At 32.2% G+C, this 17,435-nt stretch overlaps 1 protein-coding gene across 1 annotated transcript; it reads left to right on the plus strand.

Moving 5' to 3' along the window:
* The first annotated feature begins 5,305 nt into the window (after nt 1-5,305).
* On the plus strand, nt 5,306-9,667 carry LOC119615238 (ATP-dependent RNA helicase DDX54-like). The gene is given in 9 exon segments (XM_037971315.1): nt 5,306-5,426; nt 5,487-5,561; nt 5,563-6,037; nt 6,101-6,280; nt 6,408-6,571; nt 6,636-7,046; nt 7,110-7,382; nt 7,446-7,604; nt 8,827-9,667. Coding segments are annotated over 9 exon segments (2,484 nt in total). The 5' UTR covers nt 5,306-5,423; the 3' UTR covers nt 9,571-9,667.
* Nucleotides 9,668-17,435: the final 7,768 nt, after the last annotated feature.

Here is a 17,435-nt window from a genome sequence, read left to right on the forward strand (position 1 = left end):
TAGACTAGACTATAGATAGATAGAAGATAGATAGATAGATAGATAGATAGATAGATAGATAGATAGATAGATAGATAGATAGATAGATAGATAGATAGATAGATAGATAGATAGATAGATAGATAGATATAGATAGATAGATCGTAGATAGATAGATAGATAGATAGATAGATAGATAGATAGATAGATAGATAGATAGATAGATAGATAGATAGATAGATAGATAGATAGATAGATAGATAGATAGATAGATAGATAGATAGATAGATAGATAGATAGATAGATAGATAGATAGATAGATAGATAGATAGATAGATAGATAGATAGATAGATAGATAGATAGATAGATAGATAGATAGATAGATAGATAGGATAGATAGATAGATAGATAGATAGATAGATAGATAGATAGATAGATAGATAGATAGATAGATAGATAGATAGATAGATAGATAGATAGATAGATAGATAGATAGATAGATAGATAGATAGATAGATAGATAGATAGATAGATAGATAGATAGATAGATAGATAGATAGATAGATAGATAGATAGATAGATAGATAGATAGATAGATAGATAGATAGATAGATAGATAGATAGATAGATAGATAGATAGATAGATAGATAGATAGATAGATAGATAGATAGATAGATAGATAGATAGATAGATAGATAGATAGATAGATAGATAGATAGATGATAGATAGATAGATAGATAGATAGATAGATAGATAGATAGATAGATAGATAGATAGATAGATAGATAGATAGATAGATAGATAGATAGATAGATAGATAGATAGATAGATAGATAGATAGATAGATAGATAGATAGAGATAGATAGATAGATAGATAGATAGATAGATAGATAGATAGATAGATAGATAGATAGATAGATAGATAGATAGATAGATAGATAGATAGATAGATAGATAGATAGATAGATAGATAGATAGATAGATAGATAGATAGATAGATAGATAGATAGATAGATAGATAGATAGATAGATAGATAGATAGATAGATAGATAGATAGATAGATAGATAGATAGATAGATAGATAGATAGATAGATAGATAGATAGATAGATAGATAGATAGATAGATAGATAGATAGATAGATAGATAGATAGATAGATAGAGATAGATAGATAGATAGATAGATAGATAGATAGATAGATAGATAGATAGATAGATAGATAGATAGATAGATAGATAGATAGATAGATAGATAGATAGATAGATAGATAGATAGATAGATAGATAGATAGATAGATAGATAGATAGATAGATAGATAGATAGATAGATAGATAGATAGATAGATAGATAGATAGATAGATAGATAGATAGATAGATAGATAGATAGATAGATAGATAGATAGATAGATAGATAGATAGATAGATAGATAGATAGATAGATAGATAGATAGATAGATAGATAGATAGATAGATAGATAGATAGATAGATAGATAGATAGATAGATATTAAATTTCAATGGTCATTTGAGTCTATTTTGTAAACACTTGTTATGCAAAGATATAAATGTTTATTGGAGTAGGGCGATAGTGGTATCATTTAAAAGGCCTTGCAAAGGCGCATTAGGAAATGTAAAAATCTTCAATATTCATAAAGCAGCTTCCGTAAAATCTTAAAATATTAACCAAAGATTTAATTTTTTTGAACAGTATACAGATTATTTGACAAATTAGCCGAATTTTATTTAATTTCTATGTGATTAAATGAATCTTGTTATTTATTACTTTTTATATTCGCGGTTTTGTCCATTCCTTTACAGTCTCAAAATTTATATCAAAAATATTTAATATGGGTATCAAACTTTTACATTTGTCATACGCATTTCTAAAACGTGGAATAATTTCCAAATTAAAATTTTTTTCTCGCCATTTTATAAAAAATGTACAAAAAATCAAAAATTTTCTTTCCTAAAACAAGATTATTGATTAAAGTTTTCAAATAGACCATGTTTTAAGTTTTTAAATATATTTTAACTTTCTGCATTTAACTTATACACAGTAAGCAGTACATTTCGCAAAAAAAAAAATTAATTTAGCCTTTTAGTTAGCCGTTTAAATACAATTTTTTCGATTTTCCAAAAAATATGCTTTTATTCGGAAACCGCGAAATTTCGAAATGGATGTTCTTGATTTACATATTATTCAATGGCCCTTCGAAGGAGCTTTCATATGATACCCCATTTGTTAATAGTTTCTATTAATTAAATTTAAAATTCCCCTTAACTCCACTATGAACTTTCAATTAGCGATAGCGTAAAAGTTTGACCTAGCAGCGAAAAATGCTTCGGGGGTTTGAATACACTAATAGCATAGTTTTCGCCCCCAAAAAATAGTGTTGCATAGTGTAATAATTTGTTTTACCAATAATCTCATTTTTTAATAAAAATTTCGGTTTTTTACAACAAATACGATTTCTTAACTAAAATTCCTAGTTTTTACTGAAAATTTGATTTGTTACAAAAAATAATTTGTTTACAAAAATTTTTTTTTACTAAATTTTTTAAATTTTTCACCTAAAATTTGAATTTTTATTAAATATCTGTTCAATTTTTTCTAAAAAGTCAATTTTTACATAAAATTTGAATTCATACTAAAAATACGTCTTTTCACTGAAAACCAATTTCTTTTCAGATCAAAATCGATACTAAAATTGATAAAATCACAACCACAACTAGCGATGAACTCGAGGAAGATGAAAACCTTGCACACATTATACAAATCGAAACAAAAAGTAATGATGCTGATATCTCAGAAACAAGATTTCAAATACAACATGTTGTACAGCAGCAGCAACAACTAACCCGCAAACACAACCAATACTGCAACAGCAACCGCAGCAGCAACAACAGACTCTAATAAAACAACAACCAACTGTTGCCAAACAACCGGTACGTATAGTACCAGCTAAACGTGTTGAACATATGGGTACGGTGCAAGTGCGTCAACAAATGCCAAACACCACCACGACACACACTATTAAAGCAAACACTAGTATTGGGGGAGCCAATATTAACACAGTGAATACTGCAAACAATACAAAATCTGTAGGTACCCAAGCAACTGCTAACGCATCCTCGTCCGTAATACCCTTATTAACTACCCCGGAAATATGTCGACAATTATTGGAATTGCGCAAAAATAATGAAGAATTACGTCGTAAATTCGATTTGGTGCAAAAGGAAAAAGAAGAGTTGCGACAACGTCTGGAAAGATTGGAAGAATTACTCTTGGTAGAGCGCACGGATGACGATTCCTAGTTTTAAAATAATAACAACAACGAAATACAGAAAGAGTCTTTAAAAGCATAATTAGTTTAGAGCGCTGCCTTTTTTATGAAGAAAAAAATTAAAAATTTATATTAGTAAACAACATTATTTCTTAAAACATTTATGAATTTTATTTAAGTTTTATTTTTTAAATTTTAATTAATTTTGTTGTTTTCAAAGAACTTTATGAATTCAGAGTTTTTGTCCTTTTTTCCCTTTTAACACTGTATATATGCTAAGTAAAAGATGACATTTTTTTATGCAAAATCATAATTATATTTTCTTCATGATTACTACTTATTACATTATTTACTCATTATCTTTTTTTTAAAGTTTTAACCATTAAAAAAGTGTATAAATTGTTATACAAAGCAAATTAAAGTTTATTTTTCTTTTAAATTTTATTATTAACAAATTGTTTATGTACCATGTTTTAATTGAAGTTTCATAAATATCTTTATACAAACATACTATTTAATATTATTACATATTAATAAACATTATTTTTCTATTAACGAAATGCAATATTTTGCCTGGCATTTGTTAAAATTTACATTTAAAAGAAACGTCTTTAAGTGTTAAAGAAAACAAAAAAAACATTAAAGTTAAAAAAACACTTTAAAAAATCTGTTACTAACTATATAAATTTGTAATAATGATTCTTATATTTAATGTAAGTGATTTTTTTATATAAGTATAAAATGTAAGAATAATAATATTAATAAAATTTAACTGAAGTTAAAACAAAACAAAATGTAAATGGAATTTTTAAAATTTAATATTGCTCTCAGTAGCAATGAGAACCGGAACGACAGATTCCCAATCTGCAAAGATTGCAAACTAAGCAATAGCTGTACAACAACACTTAAAATTTATTTTTTTAAACGAAAATTTTATTTTCTACTTAAAACTAATTTTTTTACTAAAAAATTTATTTATGGAATAAAATTAGATTTTTCATAAAAATCAGATTTCACTACAAATCCTATAGTTAGTTAGTTATTTAGTTAGTTAGTTAGTTAGTTAGTATTTAGTTAGTTAGTTCGTTAGTTCGTTAGTTAGTAGTTAGTTAGTAGTTAGTTAGTTAGTAGTTAGTTAGTTAGTTAGTTAGTTAGTTAGTTAGTTAGTTAGTTAGTTAGTTAGTTAGTTAGTTAGTTCGTTAGTTCGTTAGTTCGTTAGTTAGTTAGTTAGTTAGTTAGTTAGTTAGTTAGTTAGTTAGTTAGTTAGTAGTTAGTTAGTAGTAGTTAGTTAGTTAGTTAGTTAGTTAGTTAGTTAGTAGTTAGTTAGTTAGTTAGTTAGTTAGTTAGTTAGTTAGTTAGTTAGTTAGTTAGTTAGTTAGTTAGTTAGTTAGTTAGTTAGTTAGTTAGTTAGTTAGTTAGTTAGTTAGTTAGTTAGTTAGTTAGTAGTTAGTTAGTTAGTTAGTTAGTTAGTTAGTTAGTTAGTTAGTTAGTTACTTAGTTAGTTAATGAGTTAGTTAGTTTGAATATTAGATAGACTTCAGAGGTTAAGGTTAAAAGAAGTCCCAGCGTTCCGTTACTGACAAAGTTAACAACAATCAGTGGCTCTCTTTTTATAATAACAACAAATTCCTATTTTGTATTAATTTTCTTAATTTTAATTTAAAAGTTACCTATTTCCAAAAATTTTTTCAGATTTACTTAATTATGAAATAGATTCATTATGTAAACTAGCATACCTTCCCTTTGTTTTTGTGCTTTTCCATTTTGTTTTTATTTTCTAAACAAAAACAAGTAATTGTGTGCTTCCTTTTTTCATCCCATTCTCAGCAACAATAAAATTACACACACGAAACAAGCTGCCAGATGCTGGATTTCACATAAACTACGGGTAAAAACAGCAACAAGTTTTTGCTTTTAATTTACAGTTTAAAACTAAATAAAATATCTAAAATAATTAAAATTTAACTAAAAATAATATTTTTAGTTATTTGCATAATAATAATTAATGATTTATTAAATTTATTTATCCTTTAATAAAGCATTTTTTCAATGGTTTAAAAATGAAAATGTGGTAACCTTGTATTTGTCATAGTAAACATCAGAATAATTGCCAACGACACGTGCATTTCACAGTCTTTCTAAATTTAATAGAAGAAATGGTAAGTAATTTTATAATTTTCCTGTTTATTAACTAATTTAATAATATAATATTTATACAGGGAAAGAATAAAATTGATGATTTGCCGGGTTTTCCTTCGCTGGACAAGGGAGGCAATGGTGAGGAGAGTAATTTGTTTAAAATCAAAACCCTCGGCTAAGGCCAAGAAAAGTGGTGGTTTCCAATCGATGGGTTTAAGTTTTGAGGTGGTCAAAGGTATAACAAAACGTGGCTATCGTGTGCCCACACCTATACAGCGTAAAACTATTCCCTTGATATTGGAGGGACGTGATGTGGTGGCTATGGCTAAAACTGGTTCGGGTAAAACAGCCTGTTTCTTGATACCTCTCTTCGAACGTCTTAAACGGCGTGATCCTACCAAAGGGGCCAGAGCTTTAATTCTATCACCCACCCGTGAATTGGCTGTGCAGACATATAAGTTTATTAAAGAATTGGGTAAATTTATGGATTTGAAGACTATTTTAGTATTGGGTGGTGATTCTATGGATTCACAATTTTCTGCCATACACACTTGTCCCGATGTTATAGTAGCTACTCCGGGTAGATTTTTGCATTTATGTGTAGAAATGGATTTGAAATTGAGTGCTATAGGTGAGTACTGGAAGCAAATTCTAAAAAACTTTTTCTGTAGTAACTTTTTGTTGTTTTCTTTAGAATATGTGGTATTTGATGAGGCAGATCGTTTATTTGAAATGGGTTTTGGTGAACAGTTGAATGAAACTTTACATCGTCTGCCTCACTCCAGACAAATGGTGTTGTTTTCTGCCACTTTACCTAAGCAAATGGTAGATTTTGCCAGAGCCGGTTTAAGTGATCCAGTTTTAATACGTTTAGGTAAGTTAAGGAATATGTCAGGTTTTACAGGTCCTCATAAGGAACGAAAATTTAAGTTAATTTAAGTTAAGGGAAAATTCTAAAATGAAGCATAGTTAATTTTGTGTTCATTTTTAACATTTCTTAGATGTTGAATCCAAACTGCCCGATGCCTTAAGTTTGAAATTTGTTTATTGTCGTCCGGATGATCGTTATACCACATTGGTATGTTTGCTCAAGTATGTTATACCTCAAGATGCCCAAACAGTGGTATTTGCTGGTACTCAACATCATGTAGAACTAATATCATTTGTAAGTTATTCCTATACCCCAATAGAAAACGTTTCTTTAATAATTTATTCCTTTTCTTTAACAGATCCTTACCGAATCTGGTATAAGCAACACCTCCGTTTACTCTAGTCTCGATCCTTCGGCCCGTAAAATCAATACCGCTAAATTTGTTAACAAAAAAGTGTCCGTGTTAATTGTTACTGATGTTGCTGCACGTGGTATTGATATACCCAGTTTGGATTTTGTGGTAAATTTACATTTTCCCGGTAAACCCAAGTTATTTGTACATCGTGTAGGCCGTTGTGCTCGTGCCGGACGCACTGGTACTGCCTATTCCATATTCTCTACAGATGATACGGCTCATATGTTAGATTTACATTTGTTTTTGAATCGTGAATTTAATATCAATGATTCGACCGTCATTGGTACAGTGCCCCAAGATCTGCTGGAAGAGGAACATTTGTCGGTGACCGAGATAAAGAAAAATACCAATATAGTAAGTTAAATTTAAACTTTTGTGCGAATTTTATCTTTAATTTCTGCTTAAATCTCTTTCTAGAGCGGTGTTTTGCGTACCAGTGAAAATGCCTATAAGAAATATCTTTCCTCACGCCCAGTAGCTTCCTCAGATTCGAATGCTAGAGTGAAGAAATTAAAATTCTTTGCCTTAAAACCTTTGGAGGACTTTATAGTCAGTGCTGTGCCCAAATTAGCGGCTGCTAGTGAAACTAAAACCTCTAAGACAATGGAAGAGATTACTGCCGAAGAGCGTGAATTGCAAAATCAAAAACATGATTTATTACTGAAAATGCGCAACTTTAAACCGCATAATGTGAGTTTGCTCTATCACAGTTTTAGGAAATTAATTAATTTTTTGCTTTGTTATAAATTTTAGACTATTTTTGAATTGAATAACACCCAAAAATCTGTACCCTTTATGGTTATGAAACAAAAACGTTCTCAACATTCAGATGTTATTGAAAAATATCGCACACAAAGAGAGGAATTAGATAAGGAGGAGGAAAAACAGGCCGAACAAATTGAAACAAATAAGGTAAGAGGATAATTTTGTTCTTAATTATTCAAAATCATATAAACATAAAGTCACTGAAGGAGTGAAAGGTTCACAAATAAGTAAAAAAGGTCATCATCGAAGAAGCGACAAAATATAAATAAGCGACACTTCGATGAAATTAATTTGCATACTCAACACCAGACTCAGTACTGAAAGCAATCGAAATGTTCAATTATAGAGTTGGAAAAATAATATTGCTTTCATCTACATCCCCTTTGAAAGAAAGTGAAACAAAACATAGATAGATAGATAGATAGATAGATAGATAGATAGATAGATAGATATAGATAGATAGATAGATAGATAGATAGATAGATAGATAGATAGATAGATAGATAGATAGATAGATAGATAGATAGATAGATAGATAGATAGATAGATAGATAGATAGATAGATAGATAGATAGATAGATAGATAGATAGATAGATAGATAGATAGATAGATAGATATATATATATATATATATATATATATATATATATAGATAGATAGATAGATAGATAGATAGATAGATAGATAGATAGATAGATAGTACTAAAAAAGTAGAAAAATATAAAATTTTACTTCCTTAAACGTTTGAAATTTTATAAAAAAAATCATTTTGAAGCAATAAGTATTTTGTAGTCCGTAGTAATTCGAAAAAAACATAAAAGTACCAAAATAGTAAAATTTTATTTCCTTACAAGTTTGAAAGTATAAACATTGTCCGAATTGTTTCAGTACTTTGTTTGGTATATTTTATTTGAAACAAGTGCCCTAGAATAGAATTTTCACCAATTTTGGTATTTTTTGGACTATTTGAAGTATATAAAGAAAGTACAAATACTAGGTATACATTTGTTTTCATAAGGTTTGGCTAAGGTATGAAATTAGAATTTCCCCTTTATCCCCAAATTTGGAATTTTTTTTTCGCATTTGGAGTGAAAAATAGTTTACTGAGAAATATCGAAGGCGTAGTAGAAGATCGTAATAGGAAAAGACATTAAAAGTACCAAAAATAGTAAAATTTATGGCAAATCAAGTTTAAACATGTTAATGATCGGTATCTTAAATGGAAAAAGTGTAGAGAAGTTTTGCCTCAAGAAATAGAACTAGAAGTCTCGAATTGTTCTTCATTCACAAATCATTTTAGTGTTAAAGATCAAGATCAAAATCAAACTAAACAAAATACATTTATTTTTCACCTTAACCACAAAACAGAAGTCCAAAAAGAGTAATGTCAACGAGGAAGAAATCAATTCCGCTTTTAAAAAAGTCTTTGCCCCTAAACGTCCACAAAATATGGATGATCTCTATAAAGAGAAACCTAAAAGACAAAAAACCCACAAGAAAAATATAAATGTTAAAGATACTGAAAACTTTATACCCTATCAATCGGCTGATAAACATACCGAAGATGGTTTAGCTATAAATTCCTTTGAACGACAAGCTATGAAGGCCGAATTTTCAGTAATTGATCGTGAAACTAATGAAGTGCGTCATAAGCCCGGTTTACAAAAATGGGATCGTATAAAGAAGAAAATGGTTTCCGTACAAGATCCTAGAGCAGGAAAAATACGTACAGAATCAGGAGCCTGGATACCGGCATCATTTAAGACAGGACGTTACAGCACTTGGAAGGAGAAAACTAAAATCGAAGAACAAGTGGCCAAAGAAGCTGGTAGTGATGATGATAGCTTTAAACCTTTGTCTCATGAGAAACGTTATCCCGTTAGTCGACATGCTAGACACAATGCTAAAATGGAGGAAAAGAAACGTGCCGGCACGGGCTTGGGCAAAGAATTGCGTACCCCCGAACAGATTGTTAAGTCACGTATGCGTTTGGAATTCATTAAGAGACGTAATGCTGAGAATACAGAACGTAAGGCAGAAAATCGTAAACGTAGTATGCGTAAAAATCAACGACCACGCATGATGGCAAAGGCTAAGGGTAAAAAGAAATAGTTTGTTTCTTTTGGGTTTTTTTTTTTTAAGTTTTGTTTATCTAACTTTTAAGTGAAGCTTTTAACTAATAAAAAGTAAAATATATATAAAACAAAAACTATATTTTTTTTCTATTATTTTGCGTTTAATTTAAAGTATAAATAATTGGTGGTTACAGACAGACGACAGTCTAGCTTTTTATAGATTAGCAAAAAATATATAAAACAACATCAATAGAATATTAAATAATTGCCGGCTGTTTTAAGTATAAAAATGTTGTAATATTGTCTAGATTTTAATCATTTATTAACAAATCAACATGATTAATGAAAATGGTCTGTAAACTGGAATGAGCTTTATATTTGGTTTCATTGTTTTTGTATGGAAACACCATTTACAAAGGGAAATAGTAGGAAGATTTACTCTCCAATTTGAATAGAAAGAAAACTCATGTACGTATTCATGGTTTCTCTTTGTACATAAGTTTGAACTACCTTAAATGTACTTAACATTTCTTAATTTAAATCCTTAAAAAATTGTCCACATAAAGCCTTGGTTTATAATGATTTAACCAAACTATGGACTAGAATAGGACTTCTGAATGAAGGATCCTAATGTCCCTCAACCTTTCGAAAGACTTTGACACAGTCAGCCATACCACGCTCTTCAAGGGTCCCCACAATGCCCTACAAAACGAAGAAATGCTACCCTACAAAATTAAGCCTTGAAAATGGCGTAGAGTTAAACAAGGACTTAAACAGGGCAGTGTCCTATCCCCCAAAAGTTTAACTTCTACCTCCGATATCTAATGGTCTCTTATTTGGATCAGTAAACTATTAATGCGACGGGCATTGACATTAACTACCTATGTGAATTCCTCTAGCGCGTAAGCTGCAGTGATAACTAACGATGTCATCGGTAGTATTCTTCTTCACATGGGCAAGAAGGAACAAAGTCCTCAAAACGCTAGCCAGCAGCATTTGAGATATGGATAAATAAACCTTATTTACTATCTATTACATGATTGGCAGGTCAGTGGTTGATTATGTTGCTCCAGTGTGATCTGCTACGCTTAGTGGAGAAATATTTAAAATAGCCAAAATGTTGTCCTTAGGACTGCTAAAGGCTGCATGCGAATAATCTCTCAACACCGTATACATGAGGAAACGGAAGTTCTTCCAGTCAAAGAACTCAAAATTATGCTGGAAAAAAGTTTCTTCTGGGATGTCACCAGAGAAGTCATGCAAACATTAACATCACACAGTTGGATGCGTATACGAGGACAACATATGTACGTAGTTATGGCCTCCGGTAGGTGTTACATCCGGTATGTGTGGCCTCCGGTAGGTTAGTAGTTAGTTTTCTAGTCTGGTAGACCGGAGGTGGTCGGTTCGATTCTCACCTAAGGCATTGGTTAAGGAGCGCACAACATGTATGTATATACATCCTCCTTTCAAACTAACTATGTGCAGCATCGGTTAGATCGCAACTCGTATATTCTCGGTCGCAGGATATAGTATGAATGTCGTACTTGGAGGTTGCATAACACCAATAACAGAAACTGAAGAAAACCCACATACACCTTTAATGTCCAGCATATGGTTAGGGTCTTCATGATACCCAATAACCAAAACTACTTCTCTTTGTCTAATGTATTTATGGACGAAATCGGAAAAACAAGCACAATTTTTTGGAATGGAATTTAATGCAATGTATAGTAGATGAGAAACCGAAGGATTTTATAAAAGTAGACTTTCCTAATTCCTCTGCATTTCATTCACTTGTAGGTCATATACAAGAAACCCTAGGACAAACAAAGACAGATACGTTCAAAAATGTACATCCCGATTACATCGGCACTACTTGGATGTGGTATTTACCAACCAATTTTAACTTTCGTTAAGAGACTTCTGACTCCTAGAGCAATTTCCTCAGCAATCTCCCCTGGGGCATGTACTTTGGTTTTATTGAAATCCCGGGGTTTAAAGGTACTACCACTCCCTATAGTCTGTCAAGACTATCTGACCAGAGAACATAATCTAACTGGTATAGAGCTGATAGTGTAAAAAACCTATGAGTTATCCTGGATTCCAAACGATCATATATCTTGCAGAAGATCAATAGAGAAAACCTCGGATTTTAATCATAAAAATACCAATTTTATCTTTTATATAGTCCATACTGCTGGCGGAGAGCCATGCAGAAAGCTAGCCACCGAAAACAATTTGAAAGAATCCTTCATACTTAAGCAGTAGTGATTATAGGTGCTTTACTTGTCTATTGACTATTTCATCCATAATCATCTTTTGATAGATACTTCTCTCTGTCGATCCTTTGCGATCCAGGTGAGGTGAAACAAATCCTCTGTGATTTACACTGATGATTCTAAAAAGAAGAAGATGATGTGGATTGGGGCTTCTACATTGCTTAGAAGTGAACGAAGTTCCTTTCAAACTTCCTGATCAGTGTTGTATTCTGCAAGCTAAATTGTCAGCTATTTCAGGGGCTACACATTGGCTTAGGTTTTATTGGATATAAGGAGTTTATATTCGGATCCTTGAATACTGGGAATCTCTACATATAATGGCGAAACTCCCTGCAGTAGGATTGTATTGGATTCCGGGTCATTAACAGATACCTGATAATACTATTGCGGGTTCTTTGGTAAAAACTGTTGCCTCGCTTAGAAGAGAGAGGAGAAGACACTGTCAGCTTTGTCGGCATGACGCTTTCCAGTTGCAAACGCTTGATTTGAGACTCCACAGTCACGGAGAAATCAGATGGTTAAACTAGGCCATCTGTACAATGGAGAAGATCATGTGACCGTGATAGAAACCATTACGTTTACTAGAATAAATTTTGCGCGATCTCATTTACAGAACAAAATTGAAGTGGCTACTGGCATTTTGGGCTTTATGAGAGAAGACTTCTGCGGTCTCATCTACAGAACAAAATTGAAGTGGCTACTGGCATTTTGGGCTTTATGAGAGAAGACTTCTGCGGTCTCATCTACAGAACAAAATTGAAGTGGCTACTTGCATTTTGGGCTTTATGAGAGAAGACTTCCTAGAGACCTCTTCTGCGGAAGCTGAATTTTACGCGATCTCATCTACAGAGCAAAATTGAAGTGGCTATTGGCATTTTGGGCTTTATGAGAGAAGACTTCCTAGAGACATCTTCTGCGAAAGCTGTCAGATATGTAGCCACTTTCTACACTACTAAACAGACTAATCCGAGGTGGACATCCGAAGGATAAGTCCTTTTATTTGTCAGACAAATTTAACTTTCAACAAGTTCAAAATTTTCTATACCAATTTCACAGTTTCAAATTGCTTTTGTAAACAGTGTTTTCGAAAATAAAATTTTATATTTGTTTATAAAATTAAAAAATGTTATTTTTATTAATTACACTATCAAGTACCATGCCGTTGTTTAAAAAAAATTCTACTATATAAACAAATCAAAAGGCACTTCAAAAGTATTCATTCTGTTACAAAATCTCAGTATTGTGTTTTCCCCTTCCTCCCTATACGTCTTTTCTGTTTGTGTTTTCCAACGTTTATGAAATATTTGCTATTTTTACGCATAATCAATGAAATATTTGAAATTCCAACACGTTTAGTTCGCAAGCATGCTTGCTCTTCAATTTAATCGTATTGAATTTTTATTTATTTAATTTTTTTTGATTTTATTTTTGCATCGTACAGACGTAGTACTTTTTTCAATTATTTAAACGTTTGTTTATATTGGTGTGTTAAGAATTGTTAATTGTTTTTATATTATAGTTATAGATTAATTTTTTGAATTGTATGCATTCATATTGTGCTGTAGATTGCATGCTATGGGGTTAATTAATGCAAAAATTGCTAAGAATTGAAAATTTATTTGGAAAAATTGCGTTGTTTTCCAGAATATAAGGAGAACATTATCAAAGAATTGTTCTCCGACTCTTAAAGGTTTGGATTCATTAAGACCTATGCTCAGGATTTTCGTTTTTCGTATTAGTGTTCATGAGTGATGTTATATCTGAAATAATATCACTCTCAAGAAAATTGGATCTAATTTCCAGACTTTCACTGTCCACTCCACATGCTCTATATTCCTCTGAATCCGTTCGTCCAATTTTGTGTATTGGACACGTAATCCTGTTTGTCCACTCAAAATACGTACGATCTCGTTAGAGACACCCCATAAGACCTTTGTGGTTCTACCAACCGTTTCATCATTCTCTCGCCTTAATTCGGCCTTTATTGCGTCGAATGGTTTTGCGTTCTCTAAGTTAACTACCTCGAGTTCCCTACCCTTTAAATCAAGTAAATTTTGCTCTTTCGTTGTGAGTAGGTAGATAGGCTTACGTTTCTTGTTTTCAATATAGGGCCACAGGCTTGTTTTGTACCCCGGTTTATAGCCATCCGTGTAGCAATGGATTCCTACCAGGGTATTTGCTTTAATATTACGGTTGATCATGATATAATGATCTTTGATCAGTGTTCCGATATATTCTGCGTTTGTTATGAGACCGTGTACATCCGATGTTTGTGTATAGCCTTACAATGTGTCCAGTTTGGAGCCATCCGAGAGTAGGTAGAAACGGATTCCAACGTCTATTTGCTCTAACGTTCCGCATGACCATGACCTTATATCTGGGTACGTTCGAATTATGGATATAGTCTTCCAATGTGTCCAGTATACATTAATGTCGTGTCTTATAACCGCCTTTGGTTAGTTCGCCTAAAGATAAGAACCGTTTTGCTATATATAGGTCAATGGGTGGAATATCTGGTACTATTTATACACAAGCAGCATGTACGCTGAACTCCCTGTAGTAGTTTTTTATTAAACTTTTTGTCCAAAGAAGTCCGTCCACAAGATTATTGAAGCATAAGTTGGAATTGGTCTAATCACGCTTTTATAAAGCCAGTTTGTCATAGTAGAACTAAGGCCCACCACCTATGTTCCATGTTATATCCTATCATCTATATGCAATCTCCATTTTACTTTCTGGTCAAGTATTACACCTCTGTCGGTCACCTGTATCTTCTTGCGCGCAGAATCGCAAGAACTCCGTTTTGTCAGGACAACTCTACTCGTCAGATACAGTATAGTGTTAGATCCAGCCTATACCCGTGAGAAACCTAAGGAGGTTATTAAATTTAGACCTACATAACTTGCCAAGGTTAGATACGAAATAACTGCCTTTTCCATGTCTTTGCAACTGCGACAGTATTCATTGAAGTCGGCTTGGGCTTCTCCTTGCATGTCCGCTTAGCACCCAATGCACAGATACAGTCTTCCGCATAGAAAATCACATCACAGACTTTCATCGTTCAAACATCCGAGTAAATACGTTGGACACAATCATGTACACTAATCGATCAAATTACCATGAACTTCACATTCGATATTGGCATACGTTGGACACAATCATGTAAACTAATCGGTCAAATTGCCATGAATTTCACATTCGATATTGGCATACGGTTCTTCCGAATTTGTTGATATATGCCAGTGATGCAAAAGAAAAAATCTAAAGTGGTTCAAACACACCTCCGTTTTTGTTAGACGGTTAAGACGACCCAAAATTGCAGCAAGCCCACACAACGTCAACAATTATACAATTTTCGTTCTTGAACTGTGAAAGAATTGAGAATTGATATGTCACATTAGAAGTTAAAGAAAAGAGGCTCCGACCTGAGAAATTCTTTATTCACTTAGGAAGTGAGATCTGTGCTGATTTAAGACAAGTGAGATCTTGTGAAATACATGCTGGTGATGAGGTGCTGTTGGGAAACAGGACAGCTGGGGTAGCAAAAGATAATGAAGAGTCTTAGCAATAGTTGACAGAAGATTTATCGGGAAAATATTTATAATTCTAAAATAAATACACATTATTTGTGATCACTTCCGCTTCTTAATAGAAATGAATATTTGATGCAAAAAAAAAAATCCAACAATAATGGGATCACACTTAATAAGGCAACAGTTGTATTTAACATTTCATATTATGATTAATAATTTGAATTTATTAGATCATTTGTAGAATGCATATAAGTAGAATAGTGTATGCGTCTGTTTTAAAACACCTCCATTAAATCTTTATAAATTTATTATTAATATTTTCTGATGGATATGTCTGCTATTCAATTGGAATATTTAATATGTTTTTCATTAACATTAATTTTAAATATAGTATGCGCATACAATTTCTAGCCATTTTTTATTACTGTTATACTTTTTATAGCAGACAATATCAATTCCATTTATGAAATACACATAAAAATTATTCATATGTTACTGACCATTTAAATGGGATCATCGTAAATAGTGCAGTGAATTAATTAAAAGAGTATAATTGTAATATACATATTTTGCATTCTTAATGTGTATTATAATCTGTTAGCTACATAAATTTATGTTTAATTTAAATTGAAATTTATTTTGCAGAGTTTTGTTTTTTTTTTTTCAAATTAAACTTTGATTTTCGAATATCGCGGATGTATTTTATGATAGGTTAGAACCTGTTGTCTTCCCTGTAGGTAAGAGTTAGATCTTTAAGGAATTATAACCCCAAAGAACCAGTCTTCGAACTAGTTCTGTGTCAGTTTCAATACGTCTAGAACAATGAATGAAATATATTTCACAATTTGAACTTTGTCATACTCTCTCCAGACTATGCAGACACAGATGGTATACTATTGAGTCAATGAACTTAAGAGATATTATGACCAAAGGAGGTCCTTCCTCCGTAGCACCAGTTTCCTTCTATTTTTCTCTTTAATCCTATTCCACTTGTAAGGTTGAGGCAGTTGGTAGCAGTGCCGAGAACCAGAATGGCTAATTAGTGATAAAGGAAGATTAGTTGCTAACAGCTCTCCTCCGGTGAAATGACCCGAGTCGATTGTAGCTTCTAGTCCTGTCCATGTAGGTCTTCATTGCACGGATCGTCCAATCACTTACGTGCCTAGTCGAGGGACAAAATTATGGAAACTAACAAACAAACAAAGATCTATCAATTGACGTTAGTCAATCTGTCAGGAAGTGTGATATACAAAAATCCCTTAAACGGATTCGAGGCAGGCGATCAATTGAGAAGAAGAAGTATAAGAAGGAAGATTCAGAAAGACATCTCCAGAGATATACCAAAGCTCTATTCCTTATAGCAAAAAACAGCGTTGAACGACAAATACCAAAGTGACATCGCTCCTCAAGACAAGATTGGAAAGAATGTTGGTAATGGAATTCCTCATAAGAGTGAACAATTTGTGTTAGACAGGTATCCAAATGAACTCGCTCCTTAATTGGATCTAATGTGGACGATCAAATAAGAAAATGAGTAAAAGAAGGAAGAAGCAAATATTCATTCCAGACAAGATTGACAATAATGATGCCAACGGAATTTCCCATATGCCTAAACAATCTGTGTTAGACGAGTACCCGAGTGTCCTTAAGTTTAAGGAGTAACATTCAGAAATACATTATCATAGCTATATATACCAAAGCACTATTCATTCTAGAGAAGATTGCAATGAATGCTGCTAACAGAAAGCAATGAAATCTCCTCAATCGGATGTCAAGACTGGTGAACAATTGAGTAAAAGAAGAGTAAGGAAGACGATTCAGAAAGACATCCTCAGAGCTAGATACCCCAAAGCGATATCCATTCAAGACAAGATTGCAAAGAATGCTGCAGAACAGAACTCCCCAAAAAACACGAACAAACTGTGGTTAACGAGTACCTACATGTTCTCTCCCTTCAATAGAATGTCATGCTTGTCGATCAATTGAGAAAATGGAGTGTAAAGAGAAAAATTCATAAGGACATCCTCAGAACTAGATATGTATAACAAAGCGCTATTCATTCTAGACAAGATTTCCAAGAAAGCTGA

This window comes from Lucilia sericata, unplaced genomic scaffold (genome assembly GCF_015586225.1).
Source record: "Lucilia sericata isolate MDLA Ls3-8-SP2 unplaced genomic scaffold, ASM1558622v1 Contig004608F_arrow, whole genome shotgun sequence".
Lineage (NCBI taxonomy): Eukaryota > Metazoa > Arthropoda > Insecta > Diptera > Calliphoridae > Lucilia > Lucilia sericata.